Genomic DNA, 26273 nt, shown 5'->3' with positions numbered 1-26273 from the left:
CGGCGTAGAAGTATATCTGATGCGCGAAGCGCAGAACAATCAGTCTCGGATGCAGAACACGAACTGGAATTAATACTCACCTTGCACGACTTGACAAATAAGAAGATCGGCATCGTGAGAAACCTCGGCTATGTCATTAACATACTCGATTGCTACATCGTATTCAAATGTATTGAATGTTGCAATAGCCTGAAAATTGGAATGAAGCACCGAACATGTAAGAAAAAATGTAACCCACCCTGATCAAAACAAGAAGATGATGGGTTGCTGAATCTCCAGCCGCAAACCTCAACGCGAGATCAAATGCAATATTCGCTTCCCGAGTCTGCTTCAATCCGAAGTGGGCAATAGCCTTGGCGATATAGCCTATCAACGACTTTTGAATGCTAATGGACTATGTTACGATCCAAGTTAGTATATCTTGAAGGGGGTTCAGTATTAGTCGGTATTACTCACCAGAATTGCGTCTTTAAGAGCAGACTCCCAATCACCCGTGCGTGTATAAATAATTGAACGGTGCCCGAGGCAGACGAAGTTGCTGGCATCTGCCTTGATGTATCGTGTGAATATCTCCAAAGCCTTGGTCAACACCCCTCTCGTCGTGATTATAGTGTAGGCGGTCTCGTCCATGGTAAGGGTGAAGGTGTAGGTCTGTGGAATGTTCGAATTGTGTTATGAGAGTCAATAACGAGAACATACCTTGTGCCAGTTGGTAACTTTCGTATGAGTCTTTGACTGAAATGCGCGAGATGAGACGATAAAATCATGAGAAATCAATGAGAACATACCGATACCAGTCCCGTCGAGGGTAGAACCCACTGTGAGATCTTCTGGTCATTGCCTCCGCTGAAGAATGTGACACAAAACGCGCCGGCGGCGACATCGAGTACGTTGGATTTCGGGAACGGCCAGAGGCGGATACTGCCGTCAGAAGATGCGGAAGTGATGATGGTGCTAGTCTCATTGACAGAGATGGTGCTGATCGCGTCAGTGTGACCACGGAAAGCTTCGATCTCGTCCCCCTTCGATGCTTCCCAAACCCGAACAGTAGGATCGCGTTTACCACCACCTGAGAGAAGGTATGTTCCTTGGAGCGACCACGTGAGTGCGAAGGTACCACCTGAGTGGCCCTTGAGCGTTTTGACGCGCTGCTTGGTTGCTGAATTATAAACGCAGATATTGTTCTCTGTCGCGATGGCAAAACATTCGCCAGCTAACGAATACCGAACGCAGTGGGCAACCGAATCAAGATGGATTGCCTCGTGATTTTCCTTCCACGTAGCTGTGCACCAAAACCTCACCGTACGGTCACCCGCACTCGCCAAAGTGTTTCCATCTGCGGAAAAGTCTAGCGATATATGGACTTCACTGGACTGGTGGGCTGCGATGAGTTGAAGAGCGACAGCAAGTTGGGCAACGGCCCCGTTTTGGGCAGGGGCAGTGAACTTGGTTTTAATGAACCCGGCTCCCCGGGCATCATTAACGAGACAAACTCCGCTTTCTCCGTTCCAGGGAATGATACCTCCAGTGATATCACAGCTTGCTATGAATTTCCCGTCTCGTGATACCGCCAATCCAGTCACCTCACTGAGATGCCCTACCAGACGTTTCAATACCTTCTTCGTCGTCAAATCCGACAAACAAAGTGTGTTGTCCTTCGAACTGGTGACCATACGCTGCGTGTTAGGCAACACTACAACCACGGAGATGGACGCGTAATGACTTTCAATCATCTGGGACACTTCTGTGACGGATTCTGTGACCTGTTGTGTGACGCGTTTTGTGACGTGCTGGCTGACTTCTCGTGTGACGTGTTCGGAAGTAGTGCTGACCGCGATTTGCTCTGCCGCCACTAGACCAGTGGATGGCGACATCGGAGTGAGAGGTGATGACATTTTACTAGAGGCTGATTGTAGTGGAACAGGGCTTAGCAGGGGGATTGCAGGATTATTGCACTGAGCTGCCGAGGTGTGTTCGCTGTGCGTTTTTATATTGTCTCGGTGTTCGTTAGGCGCTGAACATCTCGGGCTCTTCTCATAAGCGGATGCAGGTATGGACCTTACGCACATTCGTCCAAATTGTGAACCAGCCAGGGCAAGAATTCAATCAATCACTACCATTTCCCAATGCACGATGCTTCCTTCCCGCGTGGTTATAGGCTCTGCTTGAAGATCGGGTCAATTCTAACATGTCGTCAATGTCTACTTGACCGTACGGCCGCTCTCCGTCCTCTCGTAAATTACTTACGCAAATCCCAAATCTCTTCTGATTTGGCTACCACCGCGTCGGTTCGCAGGGGCGACGTTTGACACCTTGTGACAAGTATCCTCGGTCCTAATCCTTGTTGCATTGGACCCGAGATCAGCTACCTATCAGACCTTCCCATGTAGTATTGCTAAACCTTGTAACTTGGGCGCTATACAGCGAGGATTAGGACAGAAATACTCTGTGACAAGTCACAAGGCATAGAACGTTTCTTATGTGAAGGTTCAACCGGTGCGGTGGTGGATCAAGGGTTCGCATTTACGAGAGGATGGCAGTGAGGTCAAGCCGACATTGACAACGCCATTTTAGAATCGATCAGGCCTACTCGGCCCTGTACATGCGCAGGGTTAGCAACTTCGTCTGATAGGTACATGGCACTTACGAATGTCTTCTCAGGCTATCGAAGCGTATCAGTAGCCCCGCTCGATTCTTATTTCATCCGCCCATTTTATTTCTCCCATTGACGAGCTGTCACCAAGCTGTTGCTCAACAAAGTTCGAGAAATAAACTACACACAAATGTCCAAAAATAACACCCCGTCGGAGGGTTCCACATACCCGGATAACCGCGACCGTGTCTGGCGCTGGTCAACGTTGTCGCGGCTCTTCAAAATTCAATGGCACGGCTTCGTCGTACGGGCAAACAGAATCATTCGTTTCTTGCCCACAAACATCAGGATTCAGCTCTCAGCATGTATACAAGATGTTCCGAGAAATTTTGATTCGGAAGATATGTTGAGGCAATGCTGAAGCGAAGTTCACTAACTATAACCAGGGCCAAATGTCATTTCATGGATCGTGATCTAGACCCATGCCAATCAGCTGGACATCAGGGCGCCTTTGTTGGTGTGAAGGTAACCTACGGCCTGTAGAAGAACCCGAACCGACTACTGCCCACCTCGACCCATTTGACCGTATCATAGATATGAAGAAACAGAAAGTCGGGACTTGGATGACAAGCGTGTCTATGATCCCCTGTGATGGGCTGCAGTTTCTTCCCGAAGAAAACTATAAAACTGCGCGTGTGGATAAGACGTGATGTTCCTATGGCCTGGCCTAATCAGGTCCGACATCACCACTTGCCAGTTCATAACGAGAAAGGTCTCATGTGGGAGAAGATCGTGACTGAATGAATACTTCAAGAGAAGCAGTGACCTGCGCCACACAAAAAGTCCGACTTCTAGCGCTGGGCGCTATTCTGTGCTATCTTCCAGAGTCTCATGATATTTTTCGGCAGCAGGATGAGCAACGGAATGAAACTAATGGGAACACGGACATGATAAGAAATGTGTGTCATGCTGGCACAGATAGATGGGCGCAAAAGTTCGGACATCAGCGTCAAAGGTGAAAAAGCTTCCTGCAGACGCATCCGAAAGTAAAAATAAAAAGCTTGGTTATGCCACACTGGGATATCTCCAAAGACCGCAGGAATGAAATACCAGAAGGCTGTACCAAAGCGGCAATCAGCTTCGCGTCGGAGAATATAAGAACGCGAACCGAAATAGGAAGGCAAACCGAACAGAAGCAGGCAAGAACACCTGGACAACCCGTGGGAGTTGCAGACTCAAACCTTCAAGTTGGATCCATCCATGGAAGTATCTAATGAGTGCTTCCAAACGAACGCGAGACTTAAACCAAACGGGGAGGAGACTTCGAATAAACGCCGTTGAGTGCCTTCGAATAAACGCCGCTGAGTGACTTCGAATGAACGCCTGACGAGTAACTCGGAACGAACACTCGCTCGATGATAACGCAGCTAAAAAGTCTACTGAACTCACGTTCCATGTCAAACTCTCGTTGCATTCGACTACGCAATCATATCACTAGCGATGAGCTAAGGTCCGCGCCCCAGTGAATACAACAAGTTGGATTATCGTTAAGATTCTGGCGGGCAAAGAGACGTTGAGTGCATGCAGAATCCCAAGAATACGGAGACTCAGACCAGTTGATCGGAGAGAAAAGCAATGATCTGGACTATCACTGCGTCTGCCTTCACATGCGCTACAAAATGTTCAGCACGCTAGCATAACTGGATTCGAGTAAAGATCCACGCAGGGGGAGTTGTGGTTGGGCAAAACATCGAACCTACGAACTGACGATTAGTGGTGCCTCCTAAGATCTATGCCTACGACAAATACAAGACTCAGCCTCGTTGCTAGCTTGTTACCAGTGAGAGACCAGCGGAAGAACTGGATGACCGTCACAGACTTTGTCTTCTTGCATCAACATCCACATTCCGTTCGATGGTACAGCAGTGTGCAGGTGGAACTGCGAGACAGGATATTTTGTTGGGGAACTATGGGCAGGCGAGGGCGGAAACATAAACACACTCACTAGTACTGCAGAAAACGCAAAAATAACCCGGTAGGGTTGTCGCAGAGCTAGCCCTTTTTTAAAAAAAATCCAGTTTATTGTCCTTCGGGGTCGTAGACCCTATGTTGGACTTGGAGAGCTAGCGCTTGTAAGCATACCGTATACGAAGAATGACAAATGTGCGAATCCCTACAGATTAGAGTGGAGAAAGGTGACCGTTCGTTCGGGACCCAAACTCGAGGCTGATTAGGGATGAGGGACAGGGGCGGATGAGAAGCCGGTTAGATATTTGCATTTTAAGCTGACCTTTGGATCAAAGCTAGCCATGGTGATTTGCAAATCCGCTTTGTGTGAGAATATAGGTGAGATGAATCGGATTTAAGTAGATATATCCATAGTCCTAAAACTGGGATACATCACCCAGTGTGATTATCCACGCCGTGCGATACATCTCCTTATTCGATATCTGGTTGTACGACAGTTCCTGATATCTTGATTGTTTGTCAAATATGCTGCCAGTGCTCTTGCTAATCCACTGCGATGACCAGATCGCGAGAGCATAAAAAACTGTAGGGCCTTTCTCCAGCTTGAGTAGAAACAGAGACATAGAATACAATGTAAAAAACATACCGATTTCTTGACTGCTGTACACGTCCGCCTGATCGAGAATCGTCTGTCGCTCATACAATCTTATTGATCTGCAAAGCGTAAGAATATAGAATCAAGCACACCTTGGACGCGCAGGTGAAGATGCCCAATGCCACCTTTGCGTGTAGCGACGGAGTTGAACACCTTCAATTGTTTGAGAATTGTGGAGACGTGTCGATCGTATTGGGCACGGACTATAATTTGTCGGATGCTGAGGCAGACTTTTCCACCATTCTTGAGACATGTCTGATCCCGTCGAGATCTGTTTTGACATGCGCGAGCCTTGCCTTCACAACCTTCAGGTCAGGTTCTTCAGACTGATGAGGGGACTTCGTACATGATCGAAAAAGAGAAAAGAAAATTACGAACTGTAATAATCGAACTTATGTTTGCAACGCTAAAGAGGATGGCTGTAATCATAATTAGAAACAACGGCGTAGTTCAAGTAATGGCGAAAATCCATACATCACTGAATCACATCGGCATCAGCAATCCCCGGACCCGGCATTTCTTCCGAGGAAGATGGTCTTCATTCATCTAGTAATTGGAAGGAGAGCTGAGTCCGAGTATTTAGAGTTCTATGCGTCGTGAATTTTGCTGAACTTTGCGGGGAAGATGAAGTCTTGACACTAGTGCTGGTTGCCATTGCCTACGGATCGATCTAATACTGTGCAGCTCAACCCATTTAGTGCGTGCGCTACTAGTAGCATAAGGAGACGGTCTAGCCACATGCAAATTGACTCTTGCAAAACTGAACATCTTGCTAACGTCCAAAGTGTAGCCCAACTTGCTTACAGCTAGACTGGTCAGCAGTGTGCGAATTGACCAAAAAGGAAATCGATACAACAGCGCGTCCTGAATGTACTAGGCTTGCTTTTTTCAGGCGTTTTTAGCCCTCACTACTACCTTTACTACGTGTCATACCAACCAATCTGCCATGGCAAAAAGAAAGAAGCCCGCCCCAGTTCGGAAAAAGTAAACAATCAGGATCCCGGCCAGACCACCAGCCGCGCCTAATGTAGTTGTAGTCTGAGGTGTGTTCGCTGTGCGTTTTCATACTGTCTCGGTGTTCGTTAGGCGTTGAACGGTCAACTTTATTAGCCTAGGGCTCTTGCGGATAGGCACATCCAGAGGCACATGCGTCCAACTTGTGAACCCGTCAGCACTTGGTCACAACCATTTCCAAAAGCAAGACACTTCTATCCCCCATGGTCATAGCTGGCGCTCACTGTTGTGCTTTATCAAGCTCTGGTCTATTCTAAAATGACATTGCCAATTTCGACTTGACCGAACGCTCGTCCTCTCGTAAATCACTTGCACGAACCCCATGTGAAGGTTTAATCAATGTGGAGGCGGGGAAATCAAGCTGGGTGGACATGCCAACGTCGTCTAACAGGTGTGAAATAGCCACCGGCACTTACGAAGACCGGAGTGCCAATCTGTCTATACCCACTCAATTAAATATAGCCACCGGCACTTACGAAGGCCGGAGCGCATGCGTACCCCACTCGGTTCTTATGTTATAATGAATACTCTCCCATCTTATTTCCGAGCTGTCACTCGACTCATCAATAAACTGCACTCATGAACTTCCAAATTAATATCCCGTCGGAAGTTCAACATACCTGCCGTACTCATCCGCAGGCGCTGGTTAACGTCATCACGACTTGCTTAAGTTCAACTGCACGGGCTTCGCCATACAGGTAAACGGGTTCAATATTCTTTTCTTGTCTACAAACATGAGGACTTAGCTCAGCGTTTAGATATGACATTCCGAGACAATGTGATTCGGAAGATATGTTGAGGCAATGCTGAAGCGAAGTTTGTTTTTTGTATCCATTTATGTCCATTGAGAGAAGGTTACTCTATGCAGGACAATTCTATCTAGTCTAGGAACCCCGTGCCCCGCTACACCTCAGGGTTCGCGAATGCCCTGATGCTGAGGTACCTCCACCAGTCCGCCGTTCCCGCCCGCCGTTTTAGTGAAGTTCATTGACTATAACCAGCTGGTCCAGGCCCAAATGTCATTTCAGGGATCACGCACATGATCCCGACCCATTTGGTAATCAGGGGACCTTAATTAAGGTGAAAGTGACCTAGGAACTCCCAAGAAGCGTTAATGTCCTTCTAAGTATTCGGCTAACTTATGTTTTGGACGTAGCATTCTATCGGGAATTTTCCTGTAAGTAATTCCTTGGAAGTCAATCAGTACCACTCATTACCGCCCACTGACATTAACCTTTGATTCATAGACACAACGTGACAGAAAATCGGGACTTGAATGACAAGTGCGCCTGGGATCCCCTGTAGCAACCGCGGGCTGCTGCTTCTTCCTGAAGAAAAACATAAAACTCCGCGCATGCGGGTAAGGCACTGTGTTCAGGCCGTGACTTTGGCCTGGACCCAGGCTATGCACATCATCACCTGCAAGTTTATAACGAGAAAGAAGGTCTCACGTGAGGGACGACTGAAATTGATGCTTCAAGCGAAGCAGTGGCGTACGTCACACACACAGTCCGGCTTTTGATGCTGAGTGTTATCCTGTGCTATCTTCCGGAATCTCATGGAGATCTGCGACGGTAGGTACGGATGGGTGAGGTGATGAGACTGATGAGAACATGAACATAATAAGAAATGTGTACCATGCTGGCACATATAGATGGGCGTAAACTTTCAGTAGCATCTGACAGCATCAAAGGCTTCCTTTCGAAAAGATTGTAAACTTTAAAGATCTACGCAGAGTTATTATCGGGTAAAACATCGGACCTAGTGCGAATTCACGATTAGTTACCACCCGGAATCTGAGCCTACAAAAAATACGAGACACAGGCTCACCCTCATTAGCTTACGTTCCCCATTACTCGTTCCCTGTTACTCATCCGAAAGTTTTCGATTCCCTGGAATTGCATCGCCATTCAAACTGCGTATACACTGGCAGCCATTCAATGACCTCCGTCACGAATAAATCGCTACTGCCAAGCAATGCAGATCAACATTTTTATTGACAACAGGATATATAAGACCGTTAACGCCACTCTATGGTGCAAAGGAAGCGCCCTCACCGCAAAATACCTTCCACATTGGGCACATATTTCGAAAAGCCCGTCCCAGTCCCAGATATTCATACAGCCAGGAGACCAGTTTCGAGATTGTTCATCACAACCACACCATCCTGCACTTGTCCGAGGGGGGATAGGTGGGTTTGCTGAGGTCACAGTACTGCGTATCGACCAAACATACGGAGCTGTCGACAATCAAGCCAGAGCGAGACGTGGGATCCGAAATAACCGTTGAAGTACAGAGTGCGATGTCATGCAGGATGGGAGGAATGGAAAAAAATACCAAGTGTTGAAAGAGTTCCTCACAGGCGAAAGCCTAAGAATGAAGTGTGATAGTAGAGTCTAGACGTCCGTGAAATCTACCGTCGTGAAACACGCACTATTTAGTATATCTCTCACTCGAGAGTCGAGATCAACTGGTGCACTCGTTGACAGATGCATCAGCGAAAAAATAACTGTTGGAACTAACGAAAGACGGGCTCCTCGGGGTTTCGCATATAGGTTTGAAGTGGCGCAAGTGGAACTCCGAACCGAGTATGATTATATGATTAGGGGGCTAATCGTCACACCGAAAACACCATCTGCATCATTTCTCACTGGTGTTGTTTTGTTTCACTTAGAATATGCTACAACATGAAGTAGCTAAGCAATTACTGTAAGATCGAGTGCTGTACGTCCGTCAACAGATAGGCTGTGCGACACCGATATTAGTATAAGCCTAGCCAGTTCTTCCGGCTATACATATCCGCTTGAGATAAGGGCCTCCTACTATGTTTAGCGCCTGATGAACAATGTGACAGTATATATAAAAATGTAAGAGAACACGCCCCTACCCAAGCCCTGTTTCAACTGTAATCAACCTCTAGTAAAATGGTGTCGCAGCCCACTCCGGCCCTGTCACCACCCACTCTAGTGCCGCAGCAGACTTCATGTGTCACACAGCTGTCGCAAACGTTTGAAGGTCATCGCAAATCAATCTCTGCAGTTGTAGCCATGCCCAACACGCAGCGCATGGTCACCAGTTCGAAGGACAATACACTTTGTCTGTGGGAATTGACGACGAAGAAACTATTGAAACATCTGGTAGGGCATCCCAGTGTTGTATCTGGATTGGCGGTATCGCGAGACGGGAAATTCATAGCAAGCTGTGATATCACTGGAGGGATCATTCCCTGGGACGGAGAAACTGGAGTTTGTCTCATTAATGATGCCCAGGGAGCCGGGTTTACTGAAACCAAGTTCACTGCCAAAAATGGATCTCCCATTACCCATAACGGGTCGACTAGGTCCACCCAAAACGGGTTCGCCGTTGCCTACAACGGGGCGACTACTGCCCACAACGGGGTCCACCAATGGCCAAAACGGGTCCACAAACGGCCACAACGGGTCCATCGACGGCCATAACGGGTTCACCAACGGCCACAACGGGTTCACCAACGGACACAACGGGTCCACCAATGGCCACAACGGGTCCACCATTGCCCACAAGTACAACGGGGCAACCTTTGCCCACAACGGGTCCACCACTGCCCAAAATGGGTACACCCCTGCCCAAACCGACGAATCTGTTGCTCTTCAACTCATCATAGCCCACCAGTCCAGCGAGGTTCATATATCGCTGGACTTTTCTGCGGATGGAACAACTTTGGCGAGTGCGGGTGATCGTACGGTGAAGTTTTGGTGCACAGCTGCGTGGAAGGAAAATCAAGATGCAATCCCTCTTGACGCAGTTGTCCACTGCGTTCGGTATTCATTATCTGGCGAACTTCTTGCCATCGCGACAGAGAACAATATCTACATCTATAATTCAGCAACCAGGCAACGTATCAAAACGCTCAAAGGCCACTCAGGTGGCACCTTCACACTCACGTGGACGCTCCAGGGAACATACCTTCTTTCAGGTGGCGGTGAACGCGATCCTACCGTTCGGGTTTGGGAAGTGTTGAAGGGGGGCGAGATCGATACCTTCCGTGGTCACACTGACAAGATCAGTGCCATTGCTGTAGATGATTCCAGCACCATCATCACTTCCGCATCTTCTGACGGCAGTGTCCGTATCTGGCCATTCCCGAAATCCAACATGCTCGAGGTCGCCGCCGGCGCGTTTTGTGTCACATTCTTCAGCGGAGGCAATGACCAGAAGTTATCACAGTGGGTTCTACCCTCGACGGGACTGGTGTCGGTATGTTCCCGTTGATTTCTCATGATTTCGTCGTCTCATCTCGCTGATTTAGACGAAGACTCAAGTAAAAGTTAATCAAAAGGTATGTTCTCATCATTGACTCTGATAATGCAACTCGAGCATACCACAGATCGTCATCCTCGACATGTCGGTGGCCGCCCGCACTGCATGCATTACTGGGGACTTGTCTTTGGCCGTGGAGATATTCACGCAAGAAATAACGACAAATGCCAGCAGCTACGTCTGCTATGGGAACCGTTCCATTGTTTATGCACGCCAAGGTGATTGGGAATCTGCACTTAGTGATGCAACTCAGGTGAATTATACCAACCAGTATTGAATTTCTTTAAGATATGCTAACTTGGATCGTGACGTAGTCCATTAGCATTCAAAAGTCGTTGATAGGCTATATATCTAAGGGCATTGCCCTCTACGGAAAGGGTCGGATTCGAGAATCGAGTACTGCATTTGATCTCGCGCTGAGGTTGGCGACCGGAGATTCAGCAACTCATCTTTTTCTTTTTTTGATCAAGGTAGGTTACATTTTTCTTCCATGGTCCGTGCTCCATTCCGATTTTCAGGCTATTGCAACATTCAATACAAATGCATACGAAGAAGCAATCATGTCTGTTAATGACATGGCCGAGGTTTCTCTCGATGACGATCTTCTTGCTTGTAAAGTCGTGCAAGTGAGTATCAATTCTGGTTCGTGTTCTGAATCTGAGACTGATTGTTCTGCGCTTCGCGCATCAGACATACTTCTACGCCGAAATGGCACTCGCTGCTTCGAAGGGCAATATTCGCGACAAAGCCGTCAAATACATCGGTGCAGCTATCGAAATCGCTAACAGCTGTTCCCTCCAAACAATGGACTTTTCTATCTACACGGAATTCGTCGTGGTACGTTGATACAATACACCACCCAACATGATACATATGCTCAAGCGCGCTTTTTTTTGCAGATTTTCGGGTGGGACCTCGAGTCATTGTGGCAAACCATACACAAGTATAAATGCCTTATACTCTTCCGAGCGCGCAATATTGGTGCACTCGAGTGCTACCGATCACTGCTGGAACCATGCGACGAAGCTCAGAAGGCCATCTTGATTGCTTGGTTTGCTGGTGAGTCTTTTCAGTCATGTCAACCATGCTGGCGTCCTCAGCGGCTGATGAACTGGCCAAAGAAGAAGCCGAGACACAATCAGCGACAGAGGCATGGGCAAGAGAGAACACAGAAGATGAAGCCATAAAAGTGAGCTCAGAAAGCAAAGTCGCTGAAGCAAATGCGAAGAAAAAGAACGCAGAAGATGAAGCCAAAAAAGCGAGCTCGGAAAGAAAACTTACCGAACGAACTGCAGAGAGAAGCACAGAGGTGGGCAGCGCCGCGGATGATAAGACGCAGAAAAACATCAAAAAAGCGGACCGTCGTCTTCCAAAGGACCGGAGGTGTTCCCGAGGATACGCTTGGGTCCCAACGTCGACTGTGGTTTTTTTACTTTTGTTTTTTTTTTGTACCCGTTTCTACCCATTGAAAGACATACCCTATGTAGGACATAGTCTTATGGGACCCCTTGTGTCCCGTTTCGCATCTCTGGAGCTACAAATGCCCTGGTGTGAGGCGTGCCCCCACCAGTCCGTCGTTCCTGCCAGCCCTTCGACTTGTTTCAAGTGCACGGGGGTTGGACATAGCATTTATAGTGAGCAATTGCCTAAATTGGATGCCTCGGATGGTTCAGATGACCATCATAGATATCAGCGAATTGCCTATGAAATTATGCTCGATTACTGTTAACCTATGATTACAGTACTGTAATGGATGACTTCCAGCGGCATTTATTATTTGATTATTTAATAAGGCGACTCATGAACGTCGGTAAGTTAACTCGTGAATGAAGCTGAAGCCGCAAGGTTTCGTTACCGTTCAAACTTCAGGTGGACACTTCTCTATTGGCGGGCTAACAGTGCGTACACCGACCATGGCCGTGGGCCATGGCGAGCTATACCATTCACAGAGCCCTGAAGGGTTCCTCATGGGTGCATCTGGTCTCAAGGTATGTCCTGTCCCATTGTACTGCTGATTTGACGACGAAAACTCTAAAGGAACTCAGGTCGTAATTCCCCAATCCAATGCTAAGGCCTCCTCCTCTCAGCTATCCGCGATCCCAACCCAGTCATATTCATGGAGCCCAGAGTCCTCTATCGTTCTGCAGGTACGTCCGTCCCCCTTTCCCACTTCCCTGTATACATGTATTAATTCTACCTACAGTTGAACAAGTCCCAATCGACGACTTCACCCTCGCCCTCTCCCGCGCCGAAATCCTCCCAAGATCCGATCTGACACTCCTAACCTGGGGCACACCCGTCTACCACTGCCAATACGCCCTCCGTCTCCTCAACTCCCCACCACCCTCACTCGCACCACTCATCCCTCCTTTCGCAGCGCCAACGTCGAGCTCATCGATTTGCGAACGATATTGCCATGGGAGAGAGACAGTCATAGAGAGCGTGCGCAGGACGAAGAGGCTCGTGATCGTACATGAGGCGAATGTGACAGGTGGCGTCGGGGGAGAAATCGCTGCTGAGGTTGGGAAGAGGGCTTTCTTGAGGTTGGACGCGCCTGTGAGGAGAATTGCGGGATGGGAGTGAGTGTCGTTTTTATATCCTTTTTTTGTTCTGCCCCTCCTCAAGTTCTGATGACGTTCATTGTTAGTGTCCCAGCTGGGCTGCAGTTTGAGAAGTTTAATATACCGGATGCGGTTAGGGGATTATGGAGACGCTCAGTTACTGATCTAATCGCTGATTTGGGCTGTTTCTCAACTTGCCTTTGCGCCCACGGTGTGGCATAAGGGATGGGAAATGGTCATTTAATGATGTAGTACATTAGCATGCACGTATACACTGTACGAGTGCAACACCAACATGTTTTAGGGTGCGGGAGATGTTGAATGATTCCATGAGAGTAGTAGGAGTTTTTGCGTAGATGCGAGTCACCGAATACTTCGTTGCTATACATTTACCGTTCAACTAAAAGGCGTTATCTCTGTCGAAAGTATCAGACCGGAGCATGGGGCTCCAAGACTGGTTAGTATTGTTCTACATAAAGCCTCACTCTCAATGTACATAAGATAAAAAATAAAAACAAGTATCAGACGCTGGGCTTCGACTAATCGACGGTGAGGAGCACGCGCTGAGCAAACATGATCATTGTCATGTGCACATGTAAGGACATTCACAGTGGGTGGTGGGGAAGGACTCATGGTGTGTAAGCACTGAAGAATCTTTGATCTGCGTTCATGTTATGAGCCACTACACGACGCAAGTACAAAGGGACACAATAAACAACTAACCCTAATGGTTGAAGAATCATCGATCAACGTTCATGTTATAAACCAATACACGACACAAGTACAAAGAGACACAATAAACATATAGGTAACTGCATAAAAGACCTCGGTATTTCAACGCGACAGCGCCGCTTACTTCAAGGCCGCAGACATACACTCCGCATGCTTGAATTCTGAATGAAAGATAGTTGAGGACGGTAGCATGATTAACATGACTGAAAATACTCACCGGCGAACCAAGCACGTAAGCTGGCCTTCTGAGCTTTGTCGGAATCTTCCATAAGTGAGACGTAGTACTCGAGTGCTTCGATGTTACCCGTCTGGGCGAGTATAAGACATTTATACTTCCTTACGGTCTGCCACAACGACTTCAGGTCCCACCCAAAAATCTGCAAAAAAGCGCAGTTGAGCACACATATCATGTTGAGTCGTATATTGTATCAACGTACCACGACGAATTCCGTGTAGATAGAAAGGTCCATTGTGTGAAGGGAACAGCTGTTAGAGATTTCGATAGCTGCATTGATGTACTCGATAGCTTTCTCGCGATTGTTGCTCTTCAAGGCAGCGAGTGCCATTTCGGCGTAAAAGTATATCTGATGCACCGAGCGCAGAACAATCAGTCTCGGATTCAGAACACGAACTGGAATTGATACTCACTTGCACGACTTGACAAGTAAGAAGATCGGCATCGAGAGAAACCTCAGCCATGTCATTAACATACATGATTGCTTCATCGTATGCATTTGTATTGAACGTTGCAATAGCCTGAAAATCGTAATGAAGCACCGAACATGTAAGAAAAATGTGACCCACCCTGATCAAAACAAGAAGATGATGGGTTGCTGAATCTCCAGCCGCAAACCTCAACGCGAGATCAAATGCAATATTCGCTTCCCGAATTTGCCTCAATCCGTAGTGGGCAATGGTCTTGGCCATATAGCCTATCAACGAATTTTGAATGCTAATGGACTATGTCACAATCCAAGTTAGTATACCTTGAAGGGGGTTCAGTATTAGTCGGTATAACTCACCTGAATTGCGTCTTTAAGCGCGGACTCCCAATCACCCATGCGTGCATGAAGAATTGAACGGTGCCCGAAGCAGACGTAGTTGCTGGAATCTGCCTCGATGTATTCTGTGAATATCTCCAAAGCCGTAGACAACATCCCTCCCGTCGTAATTATAGTGTAGGCGGTCTCGTCCATGGTGAGGGTGAGGGTGTCGGTCTGTGGAATGCTCGAGTTGTGTTATGAGAGTCAATAACCGGAGAATATACCTTGTGCCAGTGAGTGACTTCCATTTGAGTCTTTGTCTAAAATCCGCGAGATGAGACGATGAAAAACATGAGAAATCAATGAGAACATACCGACACCAGTCCTGTCGAGGGGATTATAGTGTAGGCGGTCTCGTCCATGGTGAGGGTGTGGGTCTGTGGAATGCTCGAGTTGTGTTATGAGAGTCAATAACGAGTACATACCTTGTGCCAGTGAGTGACTTCCATTTGAGTCTTCGTCTGGAATCCGAGAGATTAAATAATGGAAACATGAGGGATCAACGTGGACTAGGGCAGAAGCAGAAGAAAGTAGACTCTATGTGGATGTATGTTGCGATGCACACTATGAACAGAGCTGGCTGCGTATGCCAGTGGCTGACTAAGTTATGGAGATCGCCGAAGGGCTGCCTCTGGGCTAGTGATGCATCGGGCCCGGCCAGTAAGGCCCTCGGGCCTCAAGGCTCAGGCCCTTTGGGCTGAGCCCTTGTAGGCCAGGCCAAAGCCACGCCCAAGGTGAGGGCCTTTTAGGGCTTTGGGCCTGGCTTGTGAGCTAAACTAAGGACAACAACGAAGACAAGAAAAAATAAGGAGACATAAGTAAATTTTATTTCTAAGGGGACATTTCTATACAGTCCTAGTGAAATATGCCATGGAAGCGTATATCATCGAGATGGGTAAAAATGAGCGTGGAAGTGGCAATAGAAAAATATAATGATGGTTACTTGAATGACTGGAGCGGACGAGAGCAGCGAAGGACCTTACAGAGGATGTCGGAGATGTTTTACCGGCATCATAATGGTCACGTGTTATGATGGACCTCCAAATTATTTTGACCTGATTTCGAGCACATTACGATGCCTTAGGCGGAGTTCCAATGTCATTTTGATGCGACTGATCTTATTACTGATATGACTGATATGCCTTTAATAATAGACTACCACCATCAACTTGCTCATTGTTCATCTTCTACTCGTATCCCATCGGTATTACATCGGTATTACAACACACCAATGCCCAAGTCAAAACAACGGGTATCAGACCTTGTGACGTGCGATCAATGTGGGGCAGTTGTCTGTGTGTGAGGGTTAGGATCCCATTCAAAATCTTGCGCAAAGAAAGAGCAGGAACAGCTGGAAGATGAGGAATTCACTGATATAGTTCGGAAAGCCAAAAAGAAAGGTCAGTGCTTGATTCAGTTATCTGATGCGCTTGATATTTTATAGTTGATCATCGTTTTACAGAACTTAGAAGGCAGCGTCGTAAGGTTCGCAATAATCTACTATGTTTTGAGGACGCACAGTCGTCTGCTACAGGTGAGCAGTTATGTTTTGATTATGTTACTGCACTTTTAATGTTTCTTATTGTAATATAGCGAGCGCCACCGCGATCTGGGCAACAGAATCAGACATGGGTAAGTTCAAATCAATTTGATTGATATCATCCCTAGACTAATTTAAACACAGTGCCAGATAATCAAGGGTCATCGCCTCAACGGTACCCACCAATGGACCATGACACAACATTACCTGACTTCTATGAGCCTGATCCTGGTCCCAACAAGCCTAATCCTGGTCCCAACAAGCCTAATCCCGGTCCCAACGAGCCTAATCCTGGTCCCAATGAGCTCACTCACAAGCTCGATGACATCCAAGTCGGATATCATCCCCACAGCCAACTCCCTTCCACTGTACATCACTTCTCCAAGTTCTCCCGCAGCTGCCTGACAGAAGATTATGTGCCCCATAACAACTCACCATGGGAACCCTTCCGCACACGGCTCGATTTCGAAATAGCAGAGATCGCTCTTGAATGCGATGATGAAGGATCAGACTAATCACCTTCTCGATCTCGTGCATCAATCTGCTAGCAGCAAAGATACATTCACGTTGCAAAATCATGACGAAGTTCGTTCCCTCTGGGATCTTTCTTCACAACATTATACTAGAGTAAGTGTTGTCTCATGTACTACTACTAACAGTATAATAAGCTTATCATTAGTGTTTAGTTTCAGCATGATAAAGTATCTGTTCCCTTTGAAAAAGAGGCGCATGAATTCGACATGCACTACCGCCCTCTCTGGGATTGGGCGCTTGACTTGTTGTGAGATGGATGTCTCGCACCTCACTTTGTGTTTGATGCTCAACGTCTCTCAAAATTAGATGGAGAAAGATTTGTACGTTTTATCGACGAACCGTGGACTGCCAATGCATTTTGGAATGCACAAGTATGTTTTGACACTTCATTCATTATCTATCCTCTTAAATTAATCATATCCTGCTGAATGTTTGTAACTTAGTCACACCTTCCCCCGGATGCCAAACTGCTGGCATTCATTCTGTATGCAGACAAAAATAAACTATCATCATTTGGGAGCCAAAAAGGCTATCCGATTATCGCCTGCATTGCCAACCTGCCAGTTCATATTCATAACAGTAATACTGCCATAGGAGGCGGTCGTGTTGTTGGCTGGTTGCCCATTGTTGGTGCATCAGGCCGATTCAGTTAGTAGTATTACTAGTTGTATTGATTTAGATTGCTGAGAATCAGGAACACATGAAGAAGAAGAAGTACGTGGACTTCAAAAATGCCGTCTGGCATACATTGTTTTACCAGCTTCTTGCCTCGGTTGCAAAGCACTCAAACACGGGCTATTGGTTTGAATGTGGGGATGGAATCCAACATCATCTCTGGCCCTTGGTTTTGATCTTGAGTGCCAATTATGAAGAACAGTAAGTCACAATATTAGTTCTAGTACCACTCTACTGCGAGGCTCATAAAAATCGTAGATGTGTCATGACATTGATACGTGGACTTACGGGGAAATTCCTGTGTCCAGTTTGTCTTGTTCCACAAGATCAGCAGTCTGATCTTCGTACCCACAAGCTACGCACAAGCCGCCAATCTGAAGCCATACTCCATACTGCGAGATCAATGTCTTCTGAGAAGGAAAAGGAGGATCGCTTGAAGGCTTTCTCGCTCCGAAATGTTCAGGTATGCCCTTTCTGCTGTAATGTCTATTAATACTGACAAACTCACTGATTTAAGAACGTCTTCTCGAGAATTATTCACATGGACGTTCATCACGCTCTTCCTTTCAACCGCCTCCATACAAACAAGGAAGGATTATGGGGCGACCATCTGTGGAAGGAAGTGAAGTTTTGGATTGCGGATCTTGGGCAGGAAGCCACCGTCAAACTCGACCAAAAGTATGTATTGTGACTATGAGACATTAATGCTAGTGCTGACTAGCCGTTTTAGTTTCGACGCACTTCCACAATGGCCTGATTTGACGCATTTTTCCTCCGTTATTGCGGTGGATTTCACTGATGGTACTGTTCTTGGGGATCTGTCAAAGGTTTGTCTATACATCATAAACAATTTTAGGTACTAAAAAAACTTAGATGATTATCTTTGCGGCACAGGATATTCTTTCTTCATCCCACTGTAAACTGGGATACTTACTTCTTCGCTGCCTTCACTATTACATTGAGTTTGACATCTATGCCTTGTTCGAAGTCCACACGGAAGATATGATTGCAGCTGGAAGGTTGGTACTGCAAAAGTTCTCAGAAATTATGGATGCAAGTCGCTATTTGTTCAGATGATGATTGTCTAACATTTTGCTAGGAATATATCGCTGAATCGCAGCCTGAAACATTGAAAAATTGGAACTTTCCAAAGAAGCATTTAATCTCGCATGTATTCGACAATATTTCAGCTAAAGGTGTGACCCGCAACTACAGTACCAAGCCCAATGAAAAGATGCACGGCTCTTTTCGAAAAATCTACCTTCAACACACGAATTTCAAGAACATTGCTTCTCAGGTGAGTCATTTCTAATTATATTGTTGTGCAGATTCGGCCTAATAATAGCTTTATTGTTGCAGATCCTGCACTATGATGAGTGGCTTCTGACCTCGACGTCCATGTGCACTGAACTCGACGAACTTGACAAGTACAATCAAAGAGACTCTCGTGACCCGGAGACCAATGAAGCCCTGGATGATGCTGGAAACCCTGAATCTACTACTGTCCATGCACATTTAGGTTCAAGGCAAGGCAATCACTCCTTTTCCGATATCATGCACTCACATGGAACTGATAGGGCCTTCACTGACTTTCGGATGAAGCTTAACGGCTTCCTGAACATTTTTCTACCACAAAATGGCATTCCATTACCAGATGGAAGGCGCATTCACCTGCGTGTGGACGACACGGTATGCTAATTTGCTTCAACCCAATTGATAATACTGATACATTTTTCTCAGGTAACAGAGTTTTGGTTTTTGCGGATTCATTATGAATCAATAGTCAACTGGTGCCTGCACTGAGATCTACTTCAGTGCAACCCGAAGTTCTACGGATCACCGAGGTACGACTGTGTCTTGGTGAATACTGCAGACAAGCTGTTTTTCACTTGCTTCGTGTACATGTTCAGCTGCTCGATTAGTGGCACTAATTTCCCTCTTGCACTTACATAGAACAAAATAGAAATACATGGAAAAAATGGAAGTGAAGTTTGAAAGTGAAAATCCTAGCTAATAACTAAGGGGAAAATGATGGGGTAACTTGGTGATAGGATACAGTAGGGTCTATTATACCTTCCTTATCACACCTCTTGTGTATCTGTCATGGTATGAGTTGCATACCATGCATGACACCAGGCAATATGGCAGTCACTACTACTACTAATAGTACAAGTTATTAGACATCTGTAAAGGGCCGACATCAATAAAAGCTTGTTGCAGATGAAGGATGAGGAGACCAGGACATACCAGTAATACTGAGGATGGCCTGCCTCACAATGGTTGAGCCTGGAGAGCTTTGATTCGAAGAAATATGTCACTGTCCACAGTGTGGATGACAAAGTAATTGCCAGGTGTTTCAGGATCGCTGGCGAGAGCAGCTCCCCAAATGATTGACTGGACAGAAATGATCTCAGAGGATAATCAAGGTTTGGCCTGCACACGCCACAGTCCAAGCTCGTTGTCTCGCCTTCAACGACTACTAGGAATACTAACATCATAAGGATGGATACAGTGGCTCAAAAAACCGTCCGTATGTTTTGGCATTTTTCACTATCTATAATATTGTGTGAGAACAAACAAATGCCTCAAAAACATGCTTATACCACATTGTAGTATGGCTTCAGGGCTTTCATTTGAGCCCTACACCGTGGGAATCGGTGGAGATATGGTGGAGATACAAGGCTCACAAAATGGTGACTCATGCGGACAGTTTTTTGACTCAAGTATTTTACAGTAATAACCAGGTATTCTAGTATTTTGTATGACCTCCCTTGGCTTTAATTACTGCCTCTATCCTTCTAGGCATACTCTCAATTAATTTCTGGCAATCCTCAGCTGTGATCTTCCCCCATTCCACTGCTACTCTCTCCCAAAGCTCCCATACTCCTTTAGGGGGGTTTTCATAGGCTTGAAGCTTTTTCTTGAGTGTTCCCCAGAGATGTTCAATGACATTGACATCAGGAGACTGTGCTGGCCAGTCAAGAACATTGATGTTATGTTCTTCAAACCATTCCCTAGCTCTTCTGGATGTGTGCTTGGGATCATTATCCTGTTGGAAAATGATATCTTCTTCATCAATCCCTGATTCTGCCAAGCTAGGCAGCAAGTGGTCATTTAAAATGTCCACATACTGCTCAGCATTCATCTTCCCCTCAACCTCAGCAAGCATTCCCACACCATTCTATCCCATACAGCCCCATACCATCAAAGAACCTCCTCCAAACTTGACAGTCCCATTAACCTCTCTGTCTGTTAGGCCATCTCCCTTCTTTTTCCATACATACACCTTCCCATCTGACCCAATCCTATTGATTTTGGTCTCATCTGACCATATAACATGCTTCCAGTCCTCTACAGTCCAGTGTTGATGAGCTAAGGCAAAGGCTAGTCTTCTCTGCCTATGTTTGATGGAGAGAAGAGGCTTTTTCTTCTTTGTTACTGCCTTGAGATGAGCTGCCTTGAGAACATTCCTCACAGTTTGTGAAGAGACAGGGGTAGTGATGGTGGAATTGATATAATGGGTGGCTTGGACAGCATTATCAGCCTTTCCTGTAGTGATATGTTGGATAATAGCCCTTTTGTCAGTAGAGGTAAGCTTGGATGGACGTCCTCCACAAGAGTTTTCCTTGTCTGGGTGGCTTTCTTTGATGAACTTGGCCACAGTGGACTTGCATATTCCAGTTCTAGAGGAAATTTGGCGAGCAGAGAGGCCAGCATAAGACAGAGAGAGGATATTATCTCTTTGAGCAGAGGAGATGGCTTTCATGGTGATTATGACTATGATACATGAGATATTCTGGTTTATATAGTTAGATATAGTCATAAAATAACATAATGACACCACTTTATAATTTATATAATAGTGGCATGATTTTTATGGTGTCATAAATAATGATTTATATAGTTTTAATATACACTCAAAAAACTGTCCACATGAGTCATCATTTTATAAGCCTTATATCTCCACCATATCTCCGCCGATTCCCACGGTGTAGGGCTCAAATAAAAGCCCTGAAGCCATACTACAATGTGGTATAAGTATGTCCTTGAGGAATTTGTTCATTCTCACACAATATCATAGATAGTGAAAAATGTCAAAACATGCGGACAGTTTTTTGAGCCACTGTATGTAGAGTTTAAAAGTCCGGTTGTGCAACTGGAAAAAGACTGCAGACTCAACTGGACCGCAACTTTTCTAGACTGAACTTCGGTCTCGGTTGCCCCTTGATATCACCTCTACCAGTTGCCGGTTGCCTCATTTGACCTGCGGCATCAGACTGGTGAAAACTCGACTACAACCGGTCTAACCTGGGACCGGTTACCTCAAAACATGAAATTTCGACTACACAATACTATGTAGACATGATGCACTAGAGACTTACTATGTAGTACTATGGACTTCGCCGGCTTCATTCTCCCAATCAGCCATGTCCTCATCCACGAGAAGGAGGTCTTTATACTTGTTTAGCAAGACCTCCTCAACAACACCTGAGTTTGCTTGGGCCAAATTGATGAGAGACTTACGCCACGAAAACTTGAGCATTTGCAGCTGTTCAAAATGTTCTGCACCTAGATGAGAGCGTTTGTTGGTGGCTGTCTCTGCACCCCCCTGAAAAAGCCATTCACATGGAACCAATGATGCAGGAATCGCAAATGGCAATCCTTGCAAGTGTCGGATATATCAAAGCATGTTTCTGACAAAAGAATCAGTCAAATAGATAATAGTACAAATGCCATGCACTTACTGACCACCAGTGAACGATATCCATATCCTTTGAGACATCAGGGATGACCTTGAGGTATCTCCACAGTTCCTCAGCCCAGCCAGCGTCATGGTCACACGTTGCCTTTATAAGAAGCAGACAGCGATGATGGTCGAACTCAGATTCCATAGTAGCGGTGTCTCCTGGTACTATGGCGGCGGTGGCGGTGCCTGGCGTGGTGGAAGCTGATAGATTCAGTGTGGTGGCGGGGGAGTCACGAGTCTTCCAATAGTCTTCCATAGTCCTCTCCATGATCTTCAGGGCCTCGTCATGCCAATCCTTGGCATTGGGATTTCCAGCTGCATGCTCCTGTTCTTGTTCTTCCGCTCCTCCCCAGGCAATCTTGATGTATTCGAGTTTATAGTATGGATGAAGAACTGTAAATCTATCAGTAACATCAACACAAATTAAAAATAGAAGAACGCACCCAGCACAAGCACATAGACAGGTTTGTCGTCCATCTTTCTGTAGTGCTTACAGACCTTATCGAGTGCTTTCTCGATTGCGGCCTTGTAGGGTACATACTTTGGCATATCCCGCTTTCGCTCCCATGCCGTCAGTAGTTCCTCAAATGCGGGTATTGCACGCCATAGAGTTGGTTGACTTTCAGAAGAAAAGTATTGCTGGATTTCATTAGCCTCCTATGGACATAAATTAGAGCAAGGCATAGGACATATTATGAAACAAGGAACATACTGAAATGATGACATGTGCATCTTCAACGCGCTCCCAATCAGCACTTGTGAAGGAAAAGGCTGTCCAGGGAATGTGTTTCTTTCCAAGCGCAGGACGTCGGATAGTAGTGATGGGGCCAAAGAGCTCGTCTGCAGTATTGATAAACATATTTATAGGCTATGCAAATGGATTAGTAATGTAGTATCACCAATCGCGTTTTTACTTACCTGTCGCAAAAGGTATGCACACCCGAGCATGCCATCAGCAGTTCCCCAGTGAATATTGCTATGAAGAGGGATCTTGAGCGGAGTTGTGATACCGCTGTGACAATCATATTGGCGCTAGGCATGTATACCTGCATAAGCCTTCAATAGGTGGACCAAAGTTATCCCTCATATCATTCACTACTCCCCTATCAGCAGTCTTCAGTTCTCTCAGCCATAACCCTTGTCCGATGCTATTCCGCACTTTCCCGCACTGTGTGCGCACATTACCACAGCGCTATTCATACTCTTGCGACTTATCCGATGCTATTCCTGCGCTTATAGCGCTGTCAGAACTACCAACAATGTGTTTTAGGTCCATTAGCACATGTCTGCACTATCTAGCACATGTCCGCACTATCTAGCACTTGTTCCCGCGCTTAGCGCTTATCCAGCGCGCTGTTCTCGCACTCTAAGATCCACCCGAAACATCGGAATCCATCCATTGTCCATCCTACCTCATTGGTATGTAATTTGCCTTGCCTCGAGTTTGTAAAAAGTGCTACAGTCTTATTACATGTATATCCTATCCCTTCCGAGTCCGAGATGGTATAGTTTACTAGTATAAGAAGCCTATGGTGACTACTTCAACATTACTTCCCTTCGACTGTATTTCCTTCCCTTAGGTTTTACTTAGAAGTAGTCACCCTTTAGTTGCGCTCTATGGCCCCTATTTGACTTTCCTTACCCTTGCAATCAATACCTCTGATCTCACTTGCTATCCATTACCCTCCTTTGACTCAGTGTCTGCTTTCTTGACTTCCGCTCTTTCCCGCGCATTAGCGCTCTATCTTGCGACGCGCTATTCCCGCGCTTTAGCGCTCTTTTGAGTCTTTTGATCTTGAGTTGTCCTTTGTAGCTTTTCCCTTGGGTCGAACGTTCTTGCTTTATTGTTTGCAAGTATAGCAGCATAGGCAGAGCTTAGACATATACTGGCTAAGTACTTACAAGTGCCTAGTCAGGTTGAGATTTTCACACCACACTTCACTTGAAGCACCTGAAAGTATTCAATTCATTGATTTTAGCATTGTATCTGTTAGATCGTTAGCGGTACTACAAATCTCAATGTCAGAAATGTACCTTAATTGCAAGAGTGCGCACAGCTGCAACAACATCCAGCAATCCTCCCAAGACACGGCTGTTTGTCAGTAAAGGATCAAATTCCAGATTGCAGTAGTAGTTTCCACAGCGGCAATGCGAGAGATGATGGACATGATAGCAATGATAGTGAGATTCAGAACGTGAGCAAGGCAGGGGAGGTGGTGTTCTTCAGCATTGAAGGAGTAAATGTGGCAGCGATGCAAAACGTGTTCTATCTTGTCACAGGTTGTGTCATTATTTCTGGTATTATCGGCCGTCACAACGAAAAGCTGAGTTCAATGAATTCATCTGAGTCAGTAGTGTTCAGAGGTGAGATAGAGCAAGAAATACCTTTGTAGATTGGGTAGAAATGATACCCACTCGCTCGCATAAGCTGACTATGTACCTTCCAAGATTATCTCCACTGTGCGCACCAGAGACACCACGGAACACAATGACGTGTGACTGTAGATCCCATCTTTCCTTCTCAATATGAATCCAATGCGCGGTAAGTCCCAGGAATGATGCCTTGGTCTGGTCAATGGACCAGAGATCGGTAGTTGTTGAGATGCGGCCAGTATTTACAGACTATTATATATGTTAGAAAATGTATTTATCTATTAAAAAAAACACATACCTGCATCTCATCCTTGATATCCTTGATGAGCTTGATGAACGAGTTGTGAATATATGTTGTGATATCGTGCGTTGAAGGTAAATCTACTATTGTTGCAGCTGGACGCATTGCAACTAAGCAGTTCCAAAATGTGGTCTTGTTTGCCAATGCTAGAGACTAAATGTAGTAAACAATCAGTATAACACGATTATATGAATATGGCACAGGCCTCACTTGATCGTCACACACAACAAATTCTGCAACTGCATGCAGTACGGAATCTCTTGAAAACTCCTTTAACTGCTTCTTCTCTGTCTTCTGGAACAATCTATCAATCTTCATCTGCTTTCCTTTCGACTCTTTCTCCAGCTCTCACAACATTTCACAAGGCATCGCATAGTGGTTCTCCCGGATCTTTAACTCCCTACATCTGGCCTTGTAGAACTTGTAGTGGCTGCATATGTGTTGACGGCATGAAGAATTACTACCTAGATGAAACACCTTCCGCTTCCCATTATCCTTTACAAATTTTCATCATCCCTTCGGAATTATGGTAAGTTGATTGCCCATCACAAGATATTTTATACTGACTCACTTGCAAATGATACACCAGCGTCCTTTCTTTGTATCTACTACACCATCAATGCCGACAAATTTCACCACGCACTTCTCCGTAAACATGGTAAGTAGATCACTAGCCCACTGTTTCTTCATTATCAATAGATCTGGGAGATCTGCCTTGTGTTGTTCCCCCAGATCATTTCCCTGCTATTGTGCATGCCCGTGAGCTAACACTGATTTTCTACAGTATCCTTTTACTTGCCTCGTCTTCGTCATTATCACTGTCGCGGTCCTCGATACTAGAGTCATACCCTATCACTTCAGGCTCACTTTCCACGGCGGCAAGGTCATGCACTTCCTCAACGTCAACTGGGGGGGCTGGAGCTTTCCCTTTCCGGACACGTTTGGATGCTTTCTTCTTAGAGGTGCATTGATTTTCTGGAGGGCTTGAATAACTGCTGCTTGTCAGACTCTTCCTCACTGACTACTGGTCTTTTTCATTTAGAATTCTTTGGTGACTTCGGGGGTCTTGAATGAGAGCCTTTCAGAGTTGCATTACAAGTTTCAGAGCCAGCGAGAGCTTTTGCGGTTGCCATCCACTTGCATGAAGACTTCCGTGGATTCAACATCATAAATTGGAGGGTTGTGGAGTAAGAGAATGAGTCTTATTTTTTTTGAGGCGAGGTAGACAGTATGCTAAG

General features: G+C 46.0%; 7 protein-coding genes across 7 annotated transcripts; 3 read left to right on the top strand and 4 right to left on the bottom strand.

Moving 5' to 3' along the window:
* Positions 1 to 11300: 11300 nt before the first annotated feature.
* Positions 11301 to 12510, top strand: DFJ58DRAFT_782421 (uncharacterized protein). The gene is made up of 3 exons (XM_041389842.1): positions 11301 to 11366; positions 11429 to 11588; positions 11651 to 12510. The coding sequence occupies exons 1-3, from the start codon at positions 11334 to 11336 to the stop codon at positions 12256 to 12258; spliced, it is 801 nt and encodes a 266-aa protein (XP_041244995.1). The 5' UTR covers positions 11301 to 11333; the 3' UTR covers positions 12259 to 12510.
* DFJ58DRAFT_840488 (uncharacterized protein) lies at positions 12443 to 13112 on the top strand (the record flags this gene model as incomplete). The annotated part of the gene is made up of 3 exons (XM_041392620.1): positions 12443 to 12517; positions 12575 to 12680; positions 12733 to 13112. 3 exons carry the CDS (start codon positions 12443 to 12445, stop codon positions 13110 to 13112), a joined length of 561 nt encoding a protein of 186 aa, XP_041244994.1.
* Positions 13113 to 15248: 2136 nt separating this feature from the next.
* Positions 15249 to 19417, top strand: DFJ58DRAFT_876980 (uncharacterized protein; the record flags this gene model as incomplete). The annotated part of the gene is made up of 19 exons (XM_041394464.1): positions 15249 to 15891; positions 16020 to 16164; positions 16202 to 16265; positions 16328 to 16399; positions 16459 to 16497; positions 16550 to 16773; positions 16910 to 17032; positions 17129 to 17186; positions 17246 to 17310; positions 17383 to 17587; positions 17634 to 17653; positions 17700 to 17815; positions 17873 to 18077; positions 18132 to 18292; positions 18345 to 18441; positions 18509 to 18637; positions 18714 to 18911; positions 18974 to 19303; positions 19355 to 19417. Exons 1-19 carry the CDS (start codon positions 15731 to 15733, stop codon positions 19415 to 19417), a joined length of 2475 nt encoding a protein of 824 aa, XP_041244993.1. The 5' UTR covers positions 15249 to 15730.
* Positions 19418 to 21995: 2578 nt separating this feature from the next.
* DFJ58DRAFT_658873 (uncharacterized protein) lies at positions 21996 to 22262 on the bottom strand (the record flags this gene model as incomplete). The annotated part of the gene is made up of 1 exon (XM_041382059.1): positions 21996 to 22262. A coding segment is annotated over one exon (267 nt), but the record flags the coding sequence as incomplete, so codon positions are not given.
* A 331-nt stretch (positions 22263 to 22593) lies between these two features.
* DFJ58DRAFT_608351 (uncharacterized protein) lies at positions 22594 to 23217 on the bottom strand (the record flags this gene model as incomplete). Its single annotated transcript, XM_041380844.1, has 3 exons — positions 22594 to 22754; positions 22805 to 23018; positions 23074 to 23217. Coding segments are annotated over 3 exons (519 nt in total), but the record flags the coding sequence as incomplete, so codon positions are not given.
* Positions 23218 to 25008: 1791 nt separating this feature from the next.
* Positions 25009 to 25353, bottom strand: DFJ58DRAFT_658866 (uncharacterized protein; the record flags this gene model as incomplete). The annotated part of the gene is made up of 2 exons (XM_041382058.1): positions 25009 to 25188; positions 25246 to 25353. The coding sequence occupies 2 exons, from the start codon at positions 25351 to 25353 to the stop codon at positions 25009 to 25011; spliced, it is 288 nt and encodes a 95-aa protein (XP_041244990.1).
* Positions 25354 to 25383: 30 nt separating this feature from the next.
* Positions 25384 to 25539, bottom strand: DFJ58DRAFT_658852 (uncharacterized protein; the record flags this gene model as incomplete). Its single annotated transcript, XM_041382056.1, has 1 exon — positions 25384 to 25539. A coding segment is annotated over one exon (156 nt), but the record flags the coding sequence as incomplete, so codon positions are not given.
* Positions 25540 to 26273: the final 734 nt, after the last annotated feature.

The sequence above is a fragment of the Suillus subalutaceus genome (assembly GCF_016647625.1).
Source record: "Suillus subalutaceus strain FC151 chromosome Unknown DFJ58scaffold_39, whole genome shotgun sequence".
NCBI classification, from domain to species: domain Eukaryota; kingdom Fungi; phylum Basidiomycota; class Agaricomycetes; order Boletales; family Suillaceae; genus Suillus; species Suillus subalutaceus.
The sequence above is the reverse complement of the archived record's forward strand: the minus strand, read 5'-3'. Positions and strand labels throughout refer to the sequence as shown.

Coding starts and splice junctions, on each gene's coding strand:
- DFJ58DRAFT_782421 (XM_041389842.1), top strand. CDS start 11,334: ATGGACTTTTCTATCTACACGGAATTCGTCGTG. Junction 11,367..11,428: donor TCTACACGGAATTCGTCGTG/GTACGTTGATAC, acceptor TTTTTTTTGCAG/ATTTTCGGGTGGGACCTCGA. Junction 11,589..11,650: donor CTTGATTGCTTGGTTTGCTG/GTGAGTCTTTTC, acceptor AACTGGCCAAAG/AAGAAGCCGAGACACAATCA.